General features: G+C 36.5%; 2 protein-coding genes across 5 annotated transcripts; one reads left to right on the top strand and one right to left on the bottom strand.

The window, feature by feature from the left end:
- Nucleotides 1-930: 930 nt before the first annotated feature.
- On the top strand, nucleotides 931-25,661 carry Ythdf (YTH domain-containing family protein). 4 transcript variants are annotated; one of them, XM_064690916.1, is made up of 10 exons: nucleotides 931-1,081; nucleotides 1,139-1,185; nucleotides 1,390-1,408; nucleotides 1,631-1,726; nucleotides 1,791-1,898; nucleotides 22,804-22,919; nucleotides 23,412-23,558; nucleotides 23,626-24,236; nucleotides 24,297-25,260; nucleotides 25,366-25,661. In XM_064690916.1, the coding sequence occupies exons 2-10, from the start codon at nucleotides 1,168-1,170 to the stop codon at nucleotides 25,402-25,404; spliced, it is 2,118 nt and encodes a 705-aa protein (XP_064546986.1). In that variant the 5' UTR covers nucleotides 931-1,081; nucleotides 1,139-1,167; the 3' UTR covers nucleotides 25,405-25,661. The 4 variants fall into 4 exon arrangements, with proteins under 4 accessions (XP_064546986.1, XP_064546987.1, XP_064546989.1 ...); XM_064690919.1 differs by lacking the exon at nucleotides 931-1,081 and having other exon boundaries at nucleotides 1,144-1,185; nucleotides 1,555-1,726; XM_064690917.1 differs by lacking the exons at nucleotides 1,631-1,726; nucleotides 1,791-1,898.
- Nucleotides 13,096-14,206, bottom strand: LOC135434359 (purine nucleoside phosphorylase). The gene is made up of 2 exons (XM_064690920.1): nucleotides 13,295-14,206; nucleotides 13,096-13,239 (listed from the first exon to the last, which is right to left on the bottom strand). The coding sequence occupies exons 1-2, from the start codon at nucleotides 14,108-14,110 to the stop codon at nucleotides 13,195-13,197; spliced, it is 861 nt and encodes a 286-aa protein (XP_064546990.1). The 5' UTR covers nucleotides 14,111-14,206; the 3' UTR covers nucleotides 13,096-13,194.
- Nucleotides 25,662-27,533: the final 1,872 nt, after the last annotated feature.

Below are 27,533 nucleotides of genomic sequence, written 5' to 3'. Positions count from 1 at the left end.
TCCGGTTTATAGACTTAACCAGGCTATCGATTTTTCGTTTTGCTCTTTGATAGACAAACATTTTCTGAGCGCTTGACCCCATTTGTCCTGTTAAGATGCTACTATTAAACAGAACAGTGTGTATTGGTCAACCAGAAACACGAAACACACGCAACGAAATAAAGTGTTTGACGAAGAGCGAAACCGAATCTGGTCCGTTTTTTTCTGTTTGTGTGCAGATCGCATTAAAAATATGTGTTGATTGTAATTTGCAACCTCTGTTTAAAATGATAGACTGACAGATGGACAAGGCTTTATTAACTCGCCAGTACTCAATATAATACTATATTGGGTCGGAGATGCCTATGCGTTACGCAATACATCACAAATTATCATACCCATTACAATTTTATAAAAACAGAAAAAACAAGAATAATAATTGGAAGAGATTTTAGCTTCTTCATGAGTCCTTAAAAATGCATAATAACTTCAGAACTATGTCAATTAATTTATATGAGAAACTTAATTATTTATTTTTATTAAGATTCAATTGGTTAATAAATCGATTGTTAAAGCTTCTTCTTAGGAATATGATACAGTTTGAAGCAATTGGTACCAGTATTGCAAAGTTTTATAAAGCCCCCTCATCCGACAATTTTTCAGTGGCATTACCAGAAATATATTAACAGTTCAATAACCCTTTACGGGTAATAAAGATATGTATATGCATGTGAAAACGCCTATCGATAGATCGATAACAACGGCTTTTTGTAAATTTAAGTTTTTTTTATATTTTTTTTTTATATTTGTTGTTTACAACCATACAGGCAATTATTATGAATAAATTTACCGTTTTTCGCTGCCATCATTTTGTGTAGAACATGACAACCCTCATGCAACTTGCAACGGCGCTGAATAAAATACCGGCTTCTGATGGGTAATACTATGCCCAAGTGTGTATTTGTGTGTTTGTGTGTATGTGTGTGATTTACATGTATGTTTGTAAAGAGTGAGTTCTATGTGTGGAAAATACAGACTATAAATTACTGAAGCGTTTTGACAGCAAGTTTTACCTCAGTTGTGTTTATTTATTATTTTTTTGGTGAGACATATGCAAATTTTTTATAGCAATCTTTATTAAAATGCTCAATATTTGCAGCTAACAACGAAAGCTGAATTCGGCAGCAAATGTCAGGCGTGGATCAGGTAATAGCATTTATACATACAGACATTTATGTATGTATGCCTATAAAATATACATGTGTGGTTCATTATATATTAAAAGGCTCACAGAAAATTTCTAAAATTCTAAACAAACATGTTTATTTATATATATTTGAATTCACATATGTATATATTATTTTCAATTTAAATCCGCTAGAAACAAAGTAATGAATCTTCTTCTTTCAGAAATTATCCGGAACTGCAGGTACATGTAAAGAGTAATCCGCACTTCTCTAGTTATTCAATATATAAATATATAATTCCACATAGATAAACATACACACATATATATGTGCCAATGTATATAAGTGTATTAATATTTGCTTTAAATATCCCCACCTTTTGTCTAAGATCTATATATGCAACATTCAAGCTTATGTTTGTCTTTTACTTATTATTGTTAACGGTGAAACAATGCATTCACTAGCTAAATCTGTCGAGGAGCGTAATATACCATGGAGCCAACAAGTTGATGAGGCCTTCTATGAAAATCTATCTTCTCCAGCCAACGATGATAGCTCTGGTAGCGTTAAATTAAATACATTTTAAATTTAACTATACTCTTTGCTATAATCCAAATATTACAGGAATTCAAAGCTCAATGCAATTTCAATTTCCGCCATTTAATGTAAAAGAGAATAACCGTTTATCATTGAGTAATGCGGGGAAAGGACGTAGAACATCTCACAACCATGGTATGTACTAGCAATACTGGCAACTAATTAATACAATTTACGTTTACACACTACAAAAATGTGTAAAAATATGCATAATGTAAGGCATTTTATATGTGGCATTTAATAGGCAAGTCTACTTCCGAGTATTCATGGGTACACAACGTCGTTTTCAACATTCAACACTACATCCATTATGTATTATGGATTTGTGGTAACGAATATAAAAAGTCATTAAGACGAAGAGCTTAGTCGATTCTTGCCTGTCTGTTTGTATAAATTTGTCCAACTAGGAAATGACATCAACAGTATATCCACTCGTATTCAACATCGATCAATATCGGATTAGAAGCAAGGGTTTGAAACAGCATAGATACCCCAAAATTGGAATTTAGGGTATATGTTCTAATAAACCGGTTAAAAACCTTTTCTTTTTTTTTTAACTCACCACGTTCTCCCTAAACGTGTACAAACTTATTAGGGTCCATATTCAAGCCCATAAAATTTGATTGAGATCGAACTGCAAATATTTAAGTTTTTCAATTATGGAATTTCCAGCAACACCGTCGACCCCCGAAGCAGCACTGAATTGACATGGCAGGTGGTCACTCGCGAGATTTCCTTGCATTTTTTTCATAGATTTATGGACTTTGACGACTTTCAAGCATGGAACCTGAATTGACGAATTCAAGCCTGCACTCTTGAGTTCCCTTTTAAAATTATGAGTAAATTGTTGTGTGACCTTTGGGTGACTATAGTTGTACTAGCGGGTATTGCCCGGGCTTGCCCGTGGAACGTGCTACAATTTTTACATATTTCCTTTCCACTAAGTAGACGCCCGTGGAAAATTGAAATCTACGCGTTCCATTTTGAACTCCACTTCTATTTAAAAATATGTTTAAAGTGCATCGATTAAAGAACCAAATGTTGTAATCAGAGGTTTCCGCCTTGTTAGTCTTGTGATAAGAGTCTTGGGGCCGAATAAAAAACTTGCGTTTACAGACCCGCAAATTCGATCCAATACTGGTTTACTTTGCGAAGGCGTGTCAAATAAGTTCTGATAAAGATCTTTCATAATGAGTTTGAAACCGATAATAAACTAAAAAGTTAAGTTAATTTGTTCCGCCGGATTTCTACAGTAGCGGGTGGAATTTTTTAAATCGCTGAAATACGTATTCATTAATTTTTTATGTAGAGTTTTGAAAATAAGTTTGATGCAAATCGTACAAAATGTAAAGCTTCACCAAAAAATCTTTGAATCGCACTTTTTCCCAAAGAAGCTTTGATTTTGCGAAAAATGTGAAACACGTCTCAAATGATTTTTCATATAGATCCTTAGAAATGAAGTTCAGCGCGAAACGTCACCCACCAAATCTTTAAGCTCCATTTCCACCAAGGAGGAATGCGTTTTTCGAAAAGTATGATACACACCTCAAATGAATTTGAACGAACATCTTTGAAAATAAGTTTGAGGCCGATCGGATGGTAAACAAAAAAGTTTCATACAAACGTTTTTCCTGATTTTTCCACACTTGCAGATGGAATTTTGCGAAACCCCGTGTTAACGTGCACTTTCATCACATAAGGTAACTACATGGAACTTTTCAGCTTCCTAGCTCTTACGGTATCGGCTGTGCGTTGATCACGATTTCACACTTTTCGCAGAATTCAAACTCCTTCGGGGCGGAATGCGATTTAAAGATTTTTTGGGCGAAGTTTTAAGTTGTGTCCGATTTGCTTCAAACTTATTTTCAAAGATCTACATAAGAACTTAATAAATACGTATTTCAGCAATTTGGGAAATTCCACCCGCAACAGTGATAAATATGCGGAAAACGGTGGTATGAAAGTTTTTTGTTTACAATCCGATCGGCCCCAAACTTATTTTCAAAGACTTTTGTTCAAATTCATTTAAGGGGTGTTTCACACTTTTCGAAAAATCCGTTCCTCGGTGGAAATGGAGGTCAAAGATTTGGTGGGTGACGTTTCGCGCTCAAGTTCGTTTCCAAAGATCTATAGGAAAAATTATTTGAGACATGTTTCACACTTTTCGCAGAATCCAAACTTTTTCGGGTGGAATGCGACTCAAAGATTTTTTGTGCGAATTTTTAAGTTGTGTCCGATTTGCTTCAATCTTATTTTCAAAGCTCTACATAAGAGCTTAATGAATACGTATTTCAGCGATTTGGGAAATTCCACCCGCAACAGTGGTAAATTGGCGGAAAAAGGTTGTATGAAAGTTTTTTGTTAACCATCCGATCGGCCCCAAACTCATTTTCAAAAGTCTATGTTCAAATTAATTTGAGGGGTGTTTCACACTTTTTGAAAAATCCATCCCTCCTTGGTGCAAATGGGGGTCGAAGATTTGGTGGATGACGTTTTGTGTTCAAATTTATTTCCAAAGATCAATCAAAAATATCATTTGAGACGTGTTTCACATTTTTCGAAAAATCTAAACTCCTTCGGTGGAGAATGCATTTCAAAGATTTTTTGGTGAATTATAAGTTTTGGCCGATTTGCATTAAAGTTGTTTGATTTCAAAATCATTTTCAAAGCCTTTTGAAAACATTGATTTTATAACACGTTTATAACACCGCTAGTATAATATATATAGATTCGTAACAAATGTAATGAATGCTTTTTTAAGTGCTTAAATACCACAAGTTTCAATTGAAAATGTTCATTTTATTATTTTCTTGATTATTATATTTGAAGTAACTATTATTATTCTTAGACCATTCTTGATGGTATTATTATTTTGTCATGAAATGTGCATTTTACATCTGCGGCCCCTTTATGTATATACATATATTCTTGATCAGTATTAGCAAAGACAATATAAACACTAAGATGAGTAACGCCATACAATAAAATGCTTCTATTCAGCTTGATTTTTTGAAAATTGAGAACGCAAACGAAATCTGTATCATTGCGCTCTCACAGCCGAAAGAGCGAAAAGCTAAAAATAGAATGTACCCTCAGCTTTGGCTCTATGAGGGTCGCGCAAGCAATTATTTTTGTATGTGTGTGAATATACATCCATAATAGTATATTTTAATGTGTTGTTATTCACAGGTCTAGCTTAAGCTGGCAGAGAAACAAATTTTGCTAGTTTTCTAGCGCTGATCCTAACCTATTCCAGTTTTGTGTTGACATATCAATGCATTTTGCGTGCTGAAGTTGGCTCGGTAGAAAATCTATATTTTTTAATTATTTTATTCTTAAGAATTCATTTCATGGATATAGCAAAAGTACTATGAGTCGATCGTAAGTTGAAAACTATTTCGCTCAATGTATTTCGAAAACGAAGCGACGCAAAGCACCATCGACCAGCTTTGCTGAAGGCAGGCTGGCGACTAACTTCATTGCTCGTGTCAGCATCAGCAAGCCGCGACTTCGGCATTTGTTCGTTTGACTTTTAGAGAACAGGCTAAAAATTTCGCATCGCATTCAAATGTATGTGCGTTACTCATCTTAGTGTTTATATTGTCTTTGGCATTAGTATCAGTTGATATAGCCATGCTTCCGTCCGTCTGTCTGTTTCTATGCAAACTAGTCTTTCAGATTTAAAGCTATCGTCTTGAAACTTAGCGTAGGTTCGTCTTTCTGTTGCGGGCGGTATATATCGGAACTGGCCGGATCAGACCACCTATCTTCTATAGCTGTCTTACAAATGTTTGGTCGAAAAGTAGGTTCATGTAGAAATACTGTTAACAATATTTTGACCAAACGCGGCACTTATTAGTTTTAATATGATCCTTACATATATGCAGAATCCTATCAACATCGAAACACAATATTATATAGCTGCCATACGATCATCAAAACTTAAGTTCTTGTATGATTAAAGTTTAATTTTTTCTATCGAGATGTTTTGACCAAACCATTATATACTACTACTACTATATTATATAGCTCTATAGGAAGGATAGGTCCTAAAATACATTTTTGTTTGGAAAAATATTAATTTTTTCAAGATACTTTTACCAAATTCAACATTTACGAGCTTTAATTTTCTTGTTGGATTTATTAACTTTTTTTTTACCGAAAATGCTTTGCGGATCTTTTTCGCAGACATTGTATCGACCATCAAAGGAAATGAATCTAAAATAACCAATTTAAATTTTCTTTAATGTTTTCTACAAAAGCCAAATGTAATTGTTATTTTTTAATGCCTTCTTCCCTTAGACGTTGAAGGCTTTTTCTGCTTTTGGAATATATAGTTGCTTAAAATAAATATAACAATTTTTGAGAAACACTGTTATTTTATTTTGAATTAATGTTAGAACATTTTTGTCCTGACTGACTAACTAACTGACTGACTAACTGACTGACTGACTGATCACCGCGCAACTAGGAAGCTGAAATTTTCCTTGTAGCTACCTTATGAGATGACGGTGCACGTTACGACGGGGTTTCGGGAAGTTCCAACCGCAAGTATGGAAAAATCGGAAAAAACGCTTGCATGAAATTTTTTTGTTTACCATCATGAGACAATTTCTTTTATAGGTGCCACGGGCAAGACCAGGCAATACCCGCTAGTATAAAGTATGCTGAAAACTTTTGAATATCTCAAATATTCGAAATTAACATTTTTGGTAAATACAGGTTTTTATCGTCTGAACCCATTGAAAATGGGTAAAAAGGGTATAATGTATTTGTGCAGCATCAATAGCCGAGTCGATCTAGCCATGTCCGTCTGTCTGTTGGTCCGTATGTATGAACGCAAGGATCGCAGATCCTATAAGATCTAGATAAATTTGGAACGTAGGTGATCCTAGTGCCCGCGCGAGTTTGTTTCCGATTATCGATAACATGCCCCGTTTCTAAGCAATCGGGGAAAATCTATATCGAAATCCTATTTTTTGAGCAAATCTCTTAGGTCTTAGAATCACCAAATTTGACTTGAATCTTCTTGAATAGTATATATGTATGTATCAAGTATCTTTCATTCTATAGTTTCGCTGCGAATGAGCTGCTTCTTTTCTCAGCCCCACATTATGGGAAATGCTTTTGTTTGTAGGGTATACATATGACAACTAAATGTTTGTAAATACCAGACAATTAATTTAAAAATAACTTATTTTTTTTTCAATTTTTAGATGGAAGTGGGGGTGGTTCATAATGTGAAATATTCTGGAGCTGTGTATGCTATACGAGAGTCTAAATACGAATAAGCTCTTATTAGCTCCGACATATACTCATAAAACAGGATTTCGATAACGATATTGACCGATTTCACGGGAGCAGGGCAAGTTATCTCTAATTGAAAACTTACTTTCAAAATTTGGTGTCAATATTTTAGTTTCCGAGATCGACGTGTTGATACATACGGACGAACGAACAGACAGACAATCGCTAGATTGCCTTGCTTAATAATGTTTGTCAATAATATATGTACTGTACAGGGTCGCAGATGTCTTTACCTACCTGTTACATATACATACATATTCCATGGGTTCAGTGTTTTTGTGCAAATGTATGTAACATAAGGAAACATTTTCGATCCCATAAAGTGTATATAATCACGGTCAGCATCAATGGCCGAGTCGATATAACCGAGTCCTTCTTTCTTTTCGTATATACGAACCATGAAGTTTTATATAATAAAAGATTTTATGCGTGAAGTTTCGCGCTCAAATTCCCTTCCAAAGATCTTTATGAAATTTTACTTGTAGCATATGGTTAGGAATTCTACTTCCGTATATTCATTGCAACGGACCTTCGTTTTTAACATTCAACATTCCCTCTACTCATTATGTATAATGAATATTTGGTCAGTCAGTCAAAATTCATTAAGACGAAGAGATTAGTCGATCCACGTCTATCTTTCCGGCCAAGAGCTAGAGACAGCAAATTTGGACTTTAGTTTATACTGTATATACGTTAAAAATATTTCATTTTTTGAAATCTCACCCCGTTCTCCCTAATATAAGTCAATTCTTAGGTGACTTCATAGTTCTAAATACCACAAATATCAATTGAATAATTTTTTTAGTAGAGGATATTATGACAAAAGTCATGAAATGTGTACCGCAATTAACATCTGCGACCCTATAGTGTATATACATATATTATTGATCAGTATTAACAGCCGACATGATATAGCGATGTGCTTCCGTCCGTCTTTCTATTTCTATGCAAACTAGTCGTATCAGTTTTAAGCTTGAAACTTTGCATAGGTCAGTTTTTCTGTTGGATCGGACCACCTATCATATAGCTATCATACTAAAGTTTGGTCGAAAAGTAGGTAAAAACTGTTTCAAGATATCTTGACCAAACTTATGCACTATATACTACTACTTCTTTATTAAAAAGCTCCACAGGAAGAATAGGTCGTAAAATAAGTTTTTGTATATAAAATATTCTGTTTTCAAGATATTTTTACCGAACTCAGTATTTACGAGCTTTAATATTCCAACATATCTGCAAAGCCGAAAGGAGTACAAGAGTATTAATTCTTCGGGGTGCCTAATATAACCGTTCTTTGTTGTTAGATTTAATCTTTATTTTAATGGAAAATGCTTTATTTAACTTCCAGACACTTTATACCTTGAAAATGGGTAAAACGAGTATAATAGTTTTTTGTAAATGTATGTAACAGGCAGCAGGAAGCATCTCTAATCCCATATATTTAATATATTCCTGATCATCATCAATAGCCGAGTCGATCTATCCATGTCTGTCCGGATGAACGTATGTCCGTATGTATGAACGCAAGGATCTTAGAACCTATCAGAGCTAGAGACTTGAAGTTTAAAACGTAGGTGCTCCCAGTTCCCGCGCAGTACAGTTTGTTTCCGATAATCGATAGCTTTCCTAGTTTGCAAGCAATCAGTAAAAACCTAAATCCTGAAACACTATTAATTTATTAATGCTTTGAAAATAAAATTGAGGCCGATCGGACGGATTTTTAAAACTACGCCCCCCTAAAACCATTAACCCGCATTTATCATCCAAAATTTTCACAATGATCTCTGAAAATGATTATGAAGCCGATCAGATGATCAACCATACTGCGGGTAGAATTTCCAAAACAGCTGAAACACGTATTCGTTAAGTTCTTATGTAGAGCTTTGAAAATAAGTTTGAAGCAAATCGGGCAAAACTTACAACTTCGCCCAATAGATCAACGAGGAAGCTGAGACTCTGCGAAAAGTTTGAAAAAGGTCTCAAATGATTTTTCTTAAAGAAATTAATTTATGCACGAAACTTCACGCACATATTTGTTTATTTAAAACATTAAACAGAAACCTTGAACCCATCGAATATGTTGGTATATGTAACAGCAACCTAGCTATCGTCTGTTTGTTCGTTCGTCCGATTTCGATAATCGATACCTTGCTCCTATTTCCAAGAAATTGATAAAAATAAATATCGAAATGCTTTCTTTTTAGCAAATCTCTTGGGCTTGAAAGCTAGAGTCACAACATTTTTCTTCAGTATTATATATATAGTATTTTTCATTTTATAGCTATCGCTAGCCCGCCTCCATCCCTTAGTTATAATGAAATAAATAAATCAATTGAAACAACCCAATAAATTAAGACACAATTTTAATGCTGTTGTCTTCTTGAGATATACAAATTAGGATAATGAAGTGTGTCCTGCCTTATCTAGAGGCTTTGCAACTCCTCGGTTTATCCCGCTTATATAGTATTGAATCAAGAAACAGTTATAGCTTGTTGCTTTATTGCTTCTCTTATACTAAATACAAAGAAAATATTTTTCTAAGCTCATATCCTTTCTTTCCATCTTGAGGCATCTAGCGATTTCTATCAGGGTGCTATGAAAACGCTCTACCTGTCCGTTAGATGTACTATAAATATATCTATACCAATCTGATTTTTTAACAATGAAGTTATTGGTTCCGAATTGAATGACGCTTGTTGTCACAGTATATGGTTTTTGTCCTGGGAAAGGTATTTAAAATCTGGATGAATGGCATTTTGACGTCGGCTATCGTCCGAGATACCTTTGGTTGGATAATAGCAAATTTGGAATTGGATGAATGGCATTTTGACGTCGGCTATAGTTCGAGATACTCTTGGTTGGATAATAGCAAATTTGGAATATTTCTCAATGAAAGTTAAAATTGCTTTATGTCCATTGAAAAAATATTTATGTGCAGCTTTTCCCCCGCGAATTGGAGTCACTCCTAACTCCTGTTTTTTCGGTTATATGCCATACTTGGCCAATCTTACAGTTTGCAACAACTTCAAAGGCCAGCTTAGACATTTTAGGAAAAAAATAGTTGCACAGTACCTGTTTGACGTTTATCTGAGCTGCTCTGTCGTTACTATTTCCCTCTGTTCGGTCTTGTCGGTAACGTCATTAACTATGTTCTTGCAATACCCAAACTTGAGACTTGTCTAGACATATACTTACTGACAGAACCATTTTCACCTTTGGTGAACTCTGTGAGAGGCCTTGCAATTGCTGCGAAATCCTTAATGAAACATCTGTAGTACCTAGCTAGTTTTAAAAATTTTCTAAGTGACAACAAGCTGTCAGGTTCTACAAACTCTTGCATCGCTTTTACCTTTTCGAGGTCGGTTTTTTTGCCGCCCCTAGGTACCATGAACCCCAAATATTCCAAACTTTTTTAAAAAAGTGAGTTTTCTCCTTGGCGACACAAAGGCTCTTTAAAACCCAGTCAATGTGTTTGACGTGGTCAGATTCATTTTCTGAGAAAATGATGACATCGTCTATGTAAACATAGCATGTTTTGCCAAGTTGTTCATGGAGGACATCTTCAATCGCTCTTTGGAATATACTGCCCGCGTTCTCTACACCAAACGGCAGTCGGCAAAATTCATATTTCCCACCATTTACGAAGAGAGAAGTCTTCTCACGAACTAGTTCCGCTAGGTGAAGTATTTAGACATCCCTAGATTGGCCAATATCATAGGGATACATGGCATAGAATATCGATCTGCGATAGATCGCGCGTTTAACTTGCGGAAGTCAATTACCAAACGCTTGTTCCTGTTACCCAAATTATCGCAACTTTTTTATCAAGAACCCAAGTGGTTATTGTGGGTGATATATAGTTCTTTAATTTCATTGTTAACGAAATCGGCTACCCAAATGGTGTGGGGGATAATTTCGAATAGACCGGGATGTTGTCCTCGGTACGGATTCTTGCAACGACTGACGTGTTGAAAGGTAACAACTCACTAAAAGTGGAAAATGCTTTGATACGGTTCAAAATCATTTTTTTGAATTCTGCTCTCACAGAATCCGGGACCACTATATCGTCTTCACCGGGCGCGTCCAAAAAAAAAATGTGACCTCGAATTTCTGATGCTCTTCTTCGCTGAACTTTGCGGAGCTCGTAATGTGCGTTTAGGATTTCGGCAGCAGCTGCCTCGTGGGTCATCACTATTTTATTTGTGTCAAGGGTAAGCCTCTTCTCGACCTCATCATAATACTCCATCAGGGGCATGTCGCCTTGCCTAACATTGTCTAGGTCCTGTTGGAGTGTTCTTAGAGTCCTCTTATCGGCGTAATAGAATTTAGTCTAACGATTATGGCCTTAAAGTTGAGCACTACTGCCTCATTGTGTCTTGAGCTGCCGTTGTATGGCTCAAACACTTCGAAGGCGTCCGTTGCTCCTTGTCTCCAAGCAACTTAGTCTTCTTGTTTGCCTCAAAGTTCGTGGCACTCTACACCAGGGTTGTGTAACAATCTTCTGGTATGTCTCTATCAAAAACATATCTGAGACCTGAGACAATAACCTTGTCTGAGCTGTATGCTCTGTTGGGCAAGCGCTTTAATCGCTGCAGCTTACAATAGGTGAGGAAAGTGTCGCGACTTTTAATGCTAATATTTATGCGGCAGCACTTATTGCACGTTACTTTGAATTTATTTTTATTTAAACACGTTTCGTTTAATAATTTGTGGCAAACTTCAATTACCACTTTTGAGTTTGTTATTGGGGTCTCTTTAACCAGGAGGTTACTTACATGGTTTGATGGTTCTGAAAAAAAAGGGGTATGTCTTTCTTCGGAACTTGGTTGGTACTGTCAACGTCGTTAAGTAATAGAAGTGGTGTTCCCTCGTTGCGTACGTACGGTTGGGCACAAATTAAGATAATGATGTGATTCCTGCCTTATCTACAGGTTTTGGAACTCCTCGGTTTATTCCGCCAATATGGAATTGAATCAAGACACAGTTATAGTCTGCGTGGAGCTCGAAATTCAAATCTTGTCAAATTTACATCGAATAGGCAGGCAACCAGCAGGCACACAAACGCATAAATGCTTCCATCCATTTAGAAAAGTGTGTGTGCTTGGCAGGGCCAAAAAGTTCTCATGCACACATGCCAACGTTCAGGTACCCATACCCTTACAACAAGCATGGAAAATAGGAGTTTTGCACATGAACAGGCCAAACCCTTAAAAGAGTGTGCGTGTGCACTAGTAGCAAGTCGCAAAAATTGAACAACTTCAATTTCTGGACTTTTTTTTTAATTTTTCGACAAGCCGACGATGAATTACCCTTGCAGGAATACTACTTAGATTTTTATTTTATTTTAATCAAAATAGGTCCCTACAGTAAACAAAAAAATTAGAATATAAACTGTAAATATTTCATTTGGGTCATTTAAGCATTTTATTAAATATAAATAAATTAGATTCTTCTCATTATGCCTGACTGGACGAAGAAATACAAGATAGAGCATTTGAATGTGTGTGCCTTTTGCTACCAACGGCAGAAATGGCACACAATTGAAGAAAAAATCTCTGGCTCGCGAAAAACGCCGTGATCTACTTGTGCGCATATCAAAACAACACAAACATATGTACATATGTTTGTAGATCTCGGGGTTTTTTGAGAATCTATGCAGGGAGAAAGAGATGCACACAAGTGCGCAAAGCAATAAGTGAGAGCGAGGCAAACTCTGCACATGCATACACACATTTGTTTTTGGGCTGTAAGGATTTAAAACTAACATACATATATTAAGAAAAAGCATCAGCCGCAGCAAATTTGTGGGCTGAGCGAGATGCGGCTTCATACTGAACGTTCGGCTTTTGAGGCCGATGCAGGCACTCATAGGGCTGACGCGTTGCGATTTATCGTGTTTCGATTTTTCTGCTGTTTGACATATCTATGCATTGTATGGTTAGTAGTCGCATATATACGGGCGTTTCTTATCTTAGTATTTAACTTTGTCTTAAGTATTGTGAAGTCGGTTAGAATCAACTAAAGATATAGTATGAGTGTATGCAAATTTTTTTGAGGTAGAAGGCAATAACTGAACAATAATATTATCATAATATATTTATAAATTTTAAGGGTTGTAATTTGCTTATATCAATTCATTGCGGTTCGAAAAATTACTGCACACCAAAATCTGCAAAGTATGATTCAATAAGAATAAAGCTGTACATATCTTTAGTAAAATTTACCTTAGCTCTTAATATATCCTCTGTCCAGTCCTCCTGTGTAATACCTTTTATAGCATTAATTAGAACTCTTTGAACTTTTTCAACCTGCTTTTTGAATGTATATATTATTTCGTGCGTAGTTGCTATTGGCTGGTTAGTGCACCAACACTCTTTATTGGTCACGAAACTCAAAGAGGCGTAAAGAATACCGGCTTCCTTGGCTAATACTGCTTCTGGACATAATGTCATGCTCAAGAGGTCAGCTCCCCAATTACGGTACAGGTTGTTTTCTGAAACAGTAGAATATCGTGGTCCCTCTAATGTGATTACAGTTCCTTTAGAGTGTATGGGGAGGTGCAGCTCATTGGCTGCTTTCAAGAGGTGAAAACGCGTACGTTCGCAAAATGCAGGATACATGGGAAGGTGACATACGCCAAAAGGACTGCCTATAGCGCCGTCATAAAATGTTTGAGCACGTTTTGTTGTAATGTCAATAAAATCGTGTGGAACAATAACGTCTCCAGGATTAATATTTTCTCGCAGCGAGCTGACGGTGTGTGTAACTAAGATATGTGTGCATCCCAACTTACGCATGGCCCAAATATTAGCTCTGTAATTAATATTAGAAGGCATTATGTCATGAAGTCGTCCATTTCGCGATAAAAGGGCACAGTTGACATCTTCAATTTTTCCCTCAATTATAATATCTGAAGGTTTGCCGAATGGCGTACATACAGCACATTCCCTTCTATCGCTTAGTACAATTGGTGTATCGAGGCCAGATTCTCCAATAATTCCAATTTTGACTTCTTCGCCTTCATCAATTTTGTGTTCCATAATGTTGGGGTAATTTTGGCGTTTTTCGAAAATCCTAATCTGTTTTTGGAAATGTATTATAAACAGTTCATTTTATTTCATTTTCACATTAAGAAAAGTGACAGATTAATTGACTTCTCACGCTTAGCTATCCTAAACTAAAAATTAAATTAAATAAAAAATAATTGATATTATATTCTGCATGTACGCATATATATATATTTGAATGAGAGTTAAGGTAAAGTACATATTATTTGTTTACCCTGTCCATCATTATGGCCACGTTGATGATATCAAAGAGAGCTAGCCACTTTATATTCCGAATTTAGGTCCTCTTGCTGCCCGTACAGATGTAGTTCAAATCATCGATAGCTGAATAAGTCAGAAACCGATGGAGCCTATGTATTTTAAATATTTTTATTTATTACTAATCATCGACAAAACAAGTGTTAACCTAAGAATTTATTACATTCAAATAACAAAATTAAAAACTAAATCTTAATCAGGACGTGTCGGGGATGTTATTAAAGTCTACGCTAAGAAGAAGTGAAAAAGCTTTCTTATATAAAAATTAAAATAATCTTCAATAACTATATTTTTTTAGAATGTAAATAGGTTAAAAAACGAATGTAAATAGGTTAGAAAGGAGGCAGAAAAAAAAGTATGGAAAAAGTAATTAAATTTGAAATACGCTATAGACTGTTAAGTTGAAATCACCGACCCGTTGGGATAAAGTGTGAGTGTCCGACAAGGTGTACCCCTTCTTATAGCTAGGAACGGTCAGTGAATTCCCGAAGATATCCTGAATGTTATATCCCACAGTTGGCTAAAGAGGGAACATAAAGTAGAAGAAGCCTGCTGGAATGCGGTGGTAACCAAAGATTGGAGTCCCAGTTTAAACATCGTAAGGCAAAAAGTAGAAATTGCTTCTGAACAGATTCAATACGGTCCTGGCTATTGTTATACTGCGGAGACCAGATACAAGAGCAGTATTCAAGGATAGGACGAACAAGAGAGATGTACAGAAGTTTCGTTATAAAAGGATCGTTAAACTCTTTAGACCATCGTTTAAGGAATCCAAGCACACCTTTTGCCTCATTAACGATGGTATCTATGTGAAGATTGAAGCAGAGTTTAGAGTCAAAAAGAACGCCTAGATCCTTAACTGTTAGTATACGTTGCAATGGAGTATTGTCGATTGTATAACTGACAAGATAAGGTGTAGTACGATTAAATGTCATAAACATACACTTTGAACAATTCAGATGCAATTGATTGGCCGAACACCAAAGTTGCATAGCGTTCAAATCGTCTTGAAGGCGAGAATGATGTAGGGGATTAGTGTATGATAGAATAAGTTTCACGTCCTCCGCATACATGAGTACACGGGCATGGGATATACCAGAGGGAAGATCATTAATAAAAAGAGTAAAGAGTAAAGGTCTAAGATGACTACCTTGAGGAACACCAGAAGTAACGTGAACCTGTTTAGAGGTAGTCAGCCTCAGCATTACTCTTTGGGTCCTACCTTTTAAATAAGAACTAATCCAAAGCAATAGAGACGGAGGGAAACCTATTCGGTCAAGTTTAAAAAGTAAAATGTCATGGTGCACAGAGTCAAACGCCTTACTGAAGTCAGTGTAAATGACATCAGTTTGCATTTTCGAAAGGAAAGCATCATTTACCAAGGAGGTAAACTCAAGCAGATTGGTCGTAGTTGACCGATTCTTTACGAATCCACGTTGAACAGGGGAAACAACTGATTTGCAGAAATGCTGCAAATTCGAAGTGATAATTTTTTCAAATAATTTAGGAATAGCGGACAGTTTTGCAATGCCCCTATAATTTTGTATATCAGACTTTCCACCTTTCTTGTGGAGAGGAATGATATAAGATTCTTTCCAAAGAGATGGAAAGACAGAAGATTCAAGGGATAGATTAACAAGCCTTAGCAATGGATAAACAAATGAAGAACTACACTCCTTGAGTAGACAACTAGGAATATTGTCAGGCCCAGGAGAGAAAGAAGATTTTAAAGATTTAAAGCTAAAAGGAGAGAGGAATGGGAAATAATAGGAGGAGGTATAGAACTAGAGGAAGTAATAGTATAAGGGTAAGAATTATTATTAGGACAGACTGAAGAGTAGGTTGATTAGAAAAAATTAGCAAAGAGGTTAGCAGAAACAGAGTCATTGCTAGCTTTCTCCATCCCGAGAGAAAAAGAAGATGGCAAACTTGAAGATTTACGCTTCAAGCTTACAAAATTGTAAAACTGTCTCGGACTTAGGGCAAATTGCCTTTTGCAACGAGTTAGATAATTCTTATAGCATTGAGAATTCAGAAGAAAGAAGTTCGACTTGGCAATGGAATATTTAGCCAAGTCTGTACACGATCCAGACTTATTAAACTTTTTAAAATATTTAGATTTTATATTTTTTAGATTTGATAATCTGGAAGTAAACCAAGGTGGCTTTGAAGAAGTAGTCGAAGGAATTGACTTGGGAATACACATATCTAAGAGGGAGTTTAGGGTGTTATAAAAAAAGTTAATAGCAGTATTCATGTCAACCGAGTCATATAAGAAAGACCAATCGGTTGCATAAATAAGCTGATTCAGCAATGAACAATTTCCTTTGCGAAAGCAATGGCGGGGCTTATTGGCTTAACTTATTGGCTTATTGGAAATGAGAGGATTACAATTGAACATTGCAACCTCTAAAGTAGGATGATATACATCCTCAGGAAGAGATAAAGGAGAGGACCTAGACACATTAGAAATAAGGTAGTCGTTAACAAATACAATCAAGTGTTCTATTCAAATGATTAGAAATTGAATTGATTTGAAACAAACAAAAGGTCAAGCATGCAATCTATAAAGTCATGCTGTGCTGAGGGCACTAGATAATTTTCGGCAGTGAAAAGTGACCAACAGATGTTCGGTAAATTAAAATCACCCAACACAATAAATAGGTCATTATCACGCACGTGTGAAGAAACTTCTTTAATACAAGAAATATGTTTCATATAAACTTGAATATCAGAAGAAGGAAGAACATAATGTATATATGTAATATAAATATTCCGTGTAGGAAAAGACACCTTGACTGAGACAATCTCAGCGTCAGTAGGCGTACTAAAACAGAAAAGTTCTGACTGGAGAGTGGCTTTAACGGCAATTAATACCCCAACCCCTTGAGTCGGCCGATCATTTCTATGCAAAATAAAATTATTCGAAAAAACCTCAAAATCAGATATGGTTGAATTTAACCATGTTTCTGAAAATGCGATTATATCCGAATCGAAGTAAGTGCTGGCCATGAAAAGATTTTTAAGTTTTGAAATGAGACCTCTGACATTCTGATAATGAATAGAGACTTGGTCAGAAGAAGAAGTTAGTTTTTTTGTGCAGAAATGGTACCCTGTATTGAAGGGACTGGAAGGGTGACAGGCTGGTTACGCTTTTTTGGCTTGAACTCGTAAACAATCATGTGTGGTGGCCAAAATTTGGGATCACAAATGATTGGGAACATATCATGTGAAACATTTATTTTGAATGATGATATTTCACGAGGAGTGGAGAAATTAAATTTGGTAATTGACACGCTAGCAGAAGATTTGCTAGCAATATAGGCTGCCAATGACTCAGAGGTGGTGTCAGACGAATGTCGAGATACAAAAACTTGCCTACGAGGGGCAACAACAGTTAAGAGAGCAGTCGAGAGCTGCTTAGCCACGTTATTTGGTTTTAAGAATTGATTTCTCACAGAATTATACATTCTGGAGAAATCAATTTGCTTGTCGATGCATTCTGGGCACGACCAACGCAAGCCGCCGCAGCCCTACTTGGCAGTTGCAGCGATCTTGTCGCAATTACGCCCAGTGAGACCTGCACATTTAGCATGCATTATATTCTCACACAGCCAGCAATTAACAAATTGCGGCAATGCAGAATCATCAGCCTGCTTGAACGTGCAAGGTTTCTTACAGCACGACATAATTTCTACCAGCGTTAAAAGATAAGCAGAAGTTGCGAGAGCGCAGGGTAAAACGAAACACGGTGCACAAAAATAGAGCAAGTAAACGCTCAAAAAATAACTATCGTACACAAACAAATTGTTTGGAGCGAAAAGCAACAGCAAAAATTTGCGAGAGCGCGGTGCACAAGCAGAAATATGCAGCAGCGAACACACGCACAAACAAGTGTATGCACAGGGGAGCACCAAAGCAAAATAATCAAAACAGGCAATAACAACAATACGGAACTGACGCCGAGTTACGCTGCACAATAGATAACACTTTGCACAAGTTATAAAAGCTTTTTAAATAAAGCACAAATAATGCAAAATTTGGAAATAAAAAGCAGGATTTAAGCGCAAAAATATATAAAAATCTTGTAGCACAAGTAAAACAAGTCAATCACTCTAAACTGAGAACTCTCTCTTGAGAGAGTCTGAGTCTGAGTCTGATTAGAGGCGTCGGAAAGTAGCGCGGTCAGTTACGAGTTCGAACCCTACCGAGGAAGCTTTTGTTTTTTTTGGCTGGTGTGGCTGTTGCGTAGAGGCGGCAGCAAGTAATGCGGTCAGTTGCGAGTTCGAACCCGCCAAGGGAACTTTTTTTTTAATTTATCTATAGTACTACTAAAGCAAACGAGCGCGTAGCCTGAGCTGCATTTGGTGTTGGAATAAGAGGGTTCATGGTTCAGGTTCTAGTCCCGACTAGAACCTCTTACTTGTTTTTATTTCATTTTTGTACCCTGAACCCATTAAAAATGGGTAAAAACTTTTTACTTAAAAGGGAATAATGCACTTGTGAAAATTTTTGTAACCGGCAAAAGGAAGCATCTCCGACTCCATAAATTATATAAATTGTTGATTAGCATCAAAAGCCGAGTCGATCCAGCCATGTCCGTCCGTTCGTAAGTATGAACGCCACAATCTCAGAACTTATAAGAGCTAGAGACTTGAAATAGTGCCCGCGCAAAGTTTGTTCCCGATAATCGATAAATCGTCTCGTCTCAAGCAATCGAAGAAAATCGATATCAAAATCCTGTTTTTTTAGCAAATCTCGTTAATTTGGTCTATGATATAAGAGCTAGAGTCACCAAAATGGACATGTAGATTCTTAAATAGTCAATATTCCAAATAGTCAATATGAAGTGTATCAAACGGAACTGGCTTTTTTGTATGCTGTGTACTGTTCTGTAGTGAACTGTTATCGGGACGGAATGAAGACTACAGGGTAAGCAGTTTCGAATATACATATGTCTCTATTTTGTCTAAGGGTAACTAGTATTTTCTTTTCAGTTCATTGGCACACATTCAGCCAACATTTTTCATCCGTATTTCTCATATACACAATACTATCAACTAACTCAAAATCAGCAACATAACCTTTCTCTAGTTTCTCACGCAATATATGTTCGCTAGGGCATAACACAGGTTCTCGGAATGTTCTAGAAATTCACACAGGTCATAGTTATTCTCAATTTTACGATCAGACGGCATTATACACGAGTCGATGGTCTTCTCAGTGGCATTTTTCAGCAATTCAGTTTGTTTACTTAGAGTGTCTACGTGGGTTATATTCAGGTCGGTGGGTTATCGAAAAGTTTTAAGCTGCTAACTCTAATGACCATCGGGCGACCTGACAAAGTTTAAACTAGAGAGTTGCAATCGATAACAATCATAAAGATGCACATAGAATCAACGTTATGCATAGATTATGGCTAGGGTCTCTAGCTCAAAGCCATGTTAACAAGACTAGGCTGCCGTGTCCTTTCTAGATTAGAAAGACTGTCGCTGCATCAATACCGTGTCAAAACTATATGAACTGGCATTGGTATTCAACTGTTTTAAAGCTGGGATTAAATGTTAATCTCAGTGACAAACGAATCTCTCCTGCTCTTACATGGGAATTCGTGATACGACAAAAGTTAGTGACAAACTTGCAAAAATATGAAAATAAACCTAAGCACAAGTGCAATGGCCTGCAATTACGAACATGGTTCTGGGTAATCCTGAATAACCTTAATGTTCAATATTCGGTAAAATTCCTTCAGCATTATATCCTAAGATTCGTTTCGGTGGAAATCTGCTCTTTTTGAAGCTAATTTCATGGTTATACCACTAACCACACAATGTATAGATACGTCAAACATCGAAATAATCGAAACACGATAAATTTACCATTTTGTTATGCCCAGAGAAGCATCTGCGTTTTTGTGCCTGTTGGTTGCCTGCCTGTCCGACGCGAATTTGACAAGATTTGAAGTTTTGGGATTTGCAGAAATACGACTTAGATTCTTAGGTCCCGAAAGCAAACAAAATAGTTATAGTACATAATATATATTATTCATACAGAAATACATGATAGAGTATTTGAATTTGTGTGTCTTCTGCTACCACATGCACAAAAGCCACACATTTGAAGAAAAAATCTCTGGCTCGCGAAAAACGCCGTGATCTACTTGATTGTACATCCACACAACACAAATATGTGTATGTTTTTAGATATCGGGTTTTTTTGAAAAGCTATACAGGAAGAATGATATGCACACAAGTGCGCAAAGCAATGAGTGAGAGCGAGGCAAACTCTGCACATGCATACACACATTTGTTTTTGGGCTGTAAGGATTTAAAACTAACATACATATAATAAGAAAAACCACCAGCCGCAGCGACGTTGTCCGCTGAGCGAGATGCGGCTTCATACTGAACGTTCCGCTTTCAAGGCCGGCGTTCGGCTGCCACTCTCAGTAGTCCTACTCGCTCTAGGAATAACAAAATGGTTGCAAGCACCCTGAAATGAGTTACCGTTTGCGTCCTTCTCATCATAATAGGTACCCATGGCAACTTGTAAGGTTTGCCGATTTCAAAACAATTGCAGCAGCCTCCTTCCAGTCTTTTGGGACGCACGCAATCCTTGTTCAGATACCCCATTTGACGGTAGATGTGACATCTGGTCTCACGGAGTGCACTCATAGTGGCGTCACTAGGCACGCGGACTGCAACAGACGCCTGAAATCGCTTTTTAGCATTATCAAGATGCACAGCCTGGTATCGCATCAATTTTTATCGCAGCTCGTTTAACGAAGTGCAATAATACAACGGAGCGGCTTTTCCGGAACGGTCTCCAAGTCCATCTATATACTTGACTACGTCTGCTTCCTCAAATTTTCCTTGCTGAGCAATGTTTCGCATGGTAATGAAATAGCTCAAAAGTGATTCTCCTTTTCCAATCGAGCGGCTTAGCAAACGATTTAAAACTTGGTGATTGGACAACGCAAAGCTTAATACATTAATTGGAGAATCGCTTAGCTCCTTCCAAGTTTTCGTCTGTTCGTACATCATATAATCCTTGGCTGAGCCGCGTAATAGCCGGCTGGCAAGTGTCCAGGATATGTGAATGGACAAATGGTCATCTCCAGAAAAAATGGCACGGTGGACTCGACATCGTTGATATCTACACGGCGACGTCAATCGGATGCCTTAACTTCGCTTTTCAGTTCCATAACACTTGCCGCCAGCTCTGAAAGATTTTAACGAGCAGTGCACACATTCACTTCTGAACTTGTAACATTCGCACTAGGCATTAGAGGGCTCACATGGCCGGGTTCATCCTCAAGCAACTTTGCAGGCTGTTCTTGGACGACGTTATCATGTAACTGCTCCAAAAGTAGACCTGCATGTCCCAAATGTCTCGGCAATTACTGATCTCATCAGAGTACGCAACTGGTAAATAAACGCTTCGTTGCACACAGGAATCCTTTTACCGCAATCTGTTGCTTGAGCTCTAATTTAGTCATCTTGATGATATCGGCGTATAGCATAAATCAGCGTACTTTTAGGCAAACCCCACGTCTGATTTGTAAACCCCTTTATTTTTATTTAATCGTTTTTCTTTATTTCATCAGTCGGTGTCACCTTGCCTTCTTTTCTTAGTACCCAACTTGGCTTTTTTACTTATATAAAGCTTATATTACTATTGCTTTACAACACTAAATGTTGTAGCTATTGACTTTTGAAAGTTTACATTAATGTTCACTGTTTACAGCAAATATCTCTGTTAAAATTTATTAAACACGCTTCTCGCGATATCCACCGCGCTTGGATATAAAATGCGGGTCAAATGTTTAATAAACAAAAGTTTTATTTGCGGCCTCAAAATCATCACTACAAGACTAACATGGGCGGAAAACGTGATTCCATTTTATGGTTCTTTCTTTGATGGACTTAAATAGATGTGGAATTTAATAAAGTACGTGCAGAATTTAATTTTCGACGGGCGGAAACTGGGTGAAAAGTAATATGTAAAATGTTTGCCACAGGCAAGGCTGGCTGGTACCTATTTATCTATAAAATTTCAGAAATACCACTATTGTATACACCCCATCTATAAAATGTAAAAAAAAATGAACGGCTGTTAAGTTAGAGGGCCAAGCTAACACAGTGCGATGCCCTAGTGTAAATGCACAGAGAGTAGTATCTTTTAGGAACGCTGAAATCTTCTCGTTGCTTTACGCTTGAAATACGAAGCTGCTTAAAAGTGCTCATTTATTGCTGTTTGTAAGTTTATATATTTATATTACGTTTCTATGCAACTATATACATACTTTCAAAAAACTATAAAAGATAGTCGACATGGTTGAACAATGCATTTTTCAAAAATTAAATAATAAATGAGCCAACAAAATTCTCTAATTTCACACTTCCCAGATACAAAGAAAAAATATGGAAATTCAGGTTCATACAATTCAAAGCGTGACGATAGCCAGATAAATGCCTGGAGTTCAAGACGACTTTTAACGGAAAGTTCTACGCCTTCTGTTCGGGTATGTAGTGATTTTATGATTCTTGCAATAATGCTTAAAGAATAGTCAAGTCCATATAGGCAAATCCGTATCACTTTTACAATTCAAATAAATCTCCTATTGAAAAGCAAATAAAAACATCTAAGAAATAACTCGTTTGTTCTTTAAGATATTATAATTATTTTAATAATATTTCCAAATGCTACTAAAATAGGAGCTAAATCTTATCAGCGTGGATCTTCACATTATAACATGAACCTTCTATCGATATAATTCCCTCTGTAAGAGTAAAGAGCCAAAAACTCAATTAAGTCAACTTCTCCGTTGCACAATATTTGATTCCTGATATATTAAAACCTCATAAAAAAATTATAATAATTAGTTGTACAAATTATTATTTCGTACATATCGACACGTAACAAGTTATTGTTAACAAATATTTGACATTTATTTGGTATTACAATAAACACGTAAAACAGAATTAATATCATAATTATTAATGTATATATGCAGAATACTCCAAATGAAAATGGGCCCTCTAAATTGGACAATCGCACATGCAAATCTGTAGATGAAATCAAGATACACGTAGTAAGTGTCGCACCAAAAAAGACAACATGGGCATCTATAGCTTCGCAGCCAGCAAAACTAACTTCGAAAGTAAGTAAATTAAATACTTATTGATGTCAATATTATAACTATTATCTTGCCTTATTTGCACACGCAGACTACATATACTGCTTCTAGCCATAAAAAGAAGGGTCCCGGCATGCCACCACCTCCAATGGTACCGGGAAAACATAATTTAGATGTTAATGTATGGGAATTGCCAAACAGTAATCCACCGCCAGTACCATCCCCGCCTTTACCAATTGAATTATCCTGTTCGGAACATAATTTTTCTGTATCTACTAGCGAAGAACCACCGCCGGGTACACGATCTGAAAAGGATGATTGCCTCAGATTGGCCAGTAACAGTAATTTTGGAAGCGCTAAACCTTCTCCGAACGGTCAACACCGCAAAAACTGGGTTGCACAGCATCTAGCTCACCAACAAGAATCACGACAGGCTAGCGTAACCTCTGTGCAAGCTATCCGACGAACCACCCCTACCGGCCCTCAAAATCGATTTAACGAACGCAAAGGAAATTTTGCTCGCAGCGATTATGACAAAAACTTTAAGTACGAATGTCGTGATGAAAATAGTCCCCTTGTTGCACAAAGTGCGTCTATAGCTGCAGAGGTCACTGCTGACCCGCAAATATTATTGGACGAGTTGAAAGACAAGAATAATTATAACCCTTCAGAAATTGATTTAGATAAAGCAACAGCCGCACGGTAAATAACTTAGAATGCAATATAATCAAATTAATAATAAATGCTATTTTTTTTGTTTAGATTTTTTGTCATAAAATCTTATTCGGAAGATGACATTCATCGCAGTATAAAATATGAGATTTGGTGTTCCACAGATCACGGCAATAAGCGCTTGGATGACGCTTTTAAGGAACGACATAAAGGAGGCGGCCATATTTTGCTTTTCTTTTCGGTAAATGGCTCTGGCCATTTTTGTGGAATGGCACAAATGATGACATCGGTGGATTATAACTCTACATCCAGCGTTTGGTCTCAAGACAAATGGAAGGGAAAGTTCAAAGTTAAATGGATATATGTGAAAGACGTGCCTAATGGAAAGCTTCGACATATTCGACTCGAAAACAATGACAATAAATCAGTGACGCATTCAAGAGATACACAGGAGATACCAAACACGAAAGGCATAGAGGTGTTACAGATACTTCACTCATATAGGCATTCAACATCCATTTTCGATGATTTTTCCCATTATGAAAAGAAACAGGAAGAGGAAGTTTCGTCTAAGCGACCAACAATTAATGTAACAGATGCCATTAGCCAAACTCAAGTACCAGTTAACCGACATTATGTCCGTGAAAACGACGATAGGGTAAGGGAAAGAGATGTGCGAGACAGTCGTAGCTTAACGATTAATATGACTCAAAAGAATTTTCTCGGCGGTGGCAGTAACTTCCGCGATCGGAATTCGGTCCACAAAAGTGTCACAGGATCCGGAAACTATAACAGCAGCTATAGCGACTATAGACGGGGTTTCGATTGTCAGCGAACAATAAGCGGGGATTATGTGTCGAAGGAAAGTGAAAATGTACAAAATGATAGAGAAAATCATTTTGGTATACGTCATGGGTCTAACAATCGACGGGACGAACATTCGCACAGCCATTCAACTAAGACAAGGTTAAATAAGCGGGATTTCAATACAGAGCAAATAAAAAGTGACGTGCGATTTAGAACTGAACTGTCCACATCCAGGGATTTACCAAAAGTATGCATTAATCTAAAAAATCTCTAAAAATCTTCATAAATATATATATATATATATATATGCATATATATATGTAAATACATGTTAACCAATTTTGCGTTGCAGATAAATGAAAATGATAGAATGCGGAACAATGACTATTAAGGACTGAGCTGCGGAAATAAACAATTGAATGGCGTCTGATGGACGTTATATGGAATCCTCATGCCAATGTGCACCCAAGATTCGCTAATTTCATGTTTAAGATTTTTTAAAATTCTGTGTACAAGCAGTAAATCAGAAAGATAAAATTAAGCTAAAAATAAAGCCAACAACCGGTAATTAGGTATAAATACAATAATATGATAACATTTTTATGTAATTTATTATATTTATATAAATCGATCGACGCTTTCATTGAACGGTTCATTCGAATTTAATTCAATCGATTTGTACACAATTTAAAGTCAAGAGTTTACTTGATTCATTCCTTGTAGCTGCACTACTAATATTTATTTAACTTATTTCACCTATATAAAGTGTAATCTGAGTATGTGAAATAATTAAAGTTACAATTTTCATTATACCCATTGTTGCCTCAATCTCAACAGCACTGATATCAATTTATATATTAATATGTACAAGAAAAACTTAAATAATCTGATAATAAAATATTTCATAGCGAATTTCAAAATTCAGAATTTTATGGATATCCAATTTGTTGACCAATTTTAAATGATTTTGAGGTCAAATGAATAAGAAAAATAAGTTTCCTGAAACTAACTAATATCTAGTCTTTTCTTGTTTGTACCCTGCGGGCCGAATTTTAAGAGTACGACCCAAAACAAACAGAAAATCAACGTTTTCAAACACCTATAGTTAAACACAGTTGAGAAAAGATAAAATATATAAATTATACGATTATTTCCAAAATTTAAAAACATGAATGTCGGAATCGGCTTTTAAAATAATACTAGCAGGTATTTCTAGACCTTGCCCGTGAAACATTTTGTGGTAAAAATTTAAATGTGAGAATCTTTAAGCTGTGAGAATCTTGCGCTTAAATCTTTTTCCGTATTTGACACCCAAGAACGTTAGGTTGTTTTCAAAAACTTTTCATTAAAACCGTTTTTCGCTAATTGACCACTGTTGTGGGTGGAATTTCCCAAATCGCTGAAACACGTATTCATTCAGTTCTTATGTAGAGCTTTGAAAATAAGTTTAAAGCAAATCGGACAAAACTTCACCAAAAATTCTTAGAATCGTAGTTTTTACCGAGGAAGTTTGGATTCTGCGTAAACTGTGAAACACGTCTCAAATGATTTTTCGTATAGATTTTTTAAAATAAGTTTGAGCATGAAACTTTACCCACCATATCTTTGACCCCCATTTTCACCTTGAATCTAAGGAATAAACTTTCGTTAAATAAACCTTTTATCCTTATTAGACAGATCTTTGAAATTGTTTTTGAAGCCAATCGGATGGTAAACAAAAAAATTCATGCAAACGGTTTTCGCGTTTGTTCCACACATGCGGGTGGAATTTCCCGAAAACCCGCTTTAATGCAACTTCACTACATAAGGTTACTACAGTGAAAATTGCAGCTTCTTAGCTCTTACGGTTTGGGCTGTGCGGTGATCACCATTCAGTCAGTCAGAACAAACACTTTTATATATAGTTTCCGCCCGTATATTCGAAAAAGTCGTGTTTAAGATTTTTAAGTGAAAAGTGAAAAAAGTGAAAGTCTTAACTGATAAAAATGTTTTTACTGTAGCTTGACTTCAGAGATCGTGGTTGGTGGAGTGTTGGTGAGGCTTGCACAGACCCGCACAGAGCACGCACGAAAGACTGTTTTGCAGCGCGAAACTGTCACACGGCCCATACAGGTGGATCCTGAACCCATAGGAAATGGGTAATAAGCGTAGTATATATATACTCTTAATCAGCATAAATAGCCGAGCCGATGTAGCCAATGGCGCCTATCTGTGCATTTGTCCGTCCATCTGCCAGTATATATGAGCCCGTCCATCTCAGATACTATTTTTTGTAGCTTTAGCATGAAGGCTAACATGACTCACTCGAAGGCTTCTCTGATTTTATAAAGCATATTTATTTCTTATCGCATCCTTCTTTTAGTCTGTACAAGGGCTCACCAAACCTTACCAATTAACGCCAATAGTGGCGTGGCACTTGTTCACTTTTGACACGAGGTCGAACCAGAGTACTCTAATCTTGTAGAAAAGCCCCATATGGGGCAACACGGCAGATAAAATTACCCATTCCTTGTTTGTCGC

The sequence above is a fragment of the Drosophila montana genome, unplaced genomic scaffold (assembly GCF_035044405.1).
Source record: "Drosophila montana isolate Dmon_TW-CO22-7 unplaced genomic scaffold, ASM3504440v1 contig_329_1, whole genome shotgun sequence".
Lineage (NCBI taxonomy): Eukaryota > Metazoa > Arthropoda > Insecta > Diptera > Drosophilidae > Drosophila > Drosophila montana.
The sequence above is the reverse complement of the archived record's forward strand: the minus strand, read 5'-3'. Positions and strand labels throughout refer to the sequence as shown.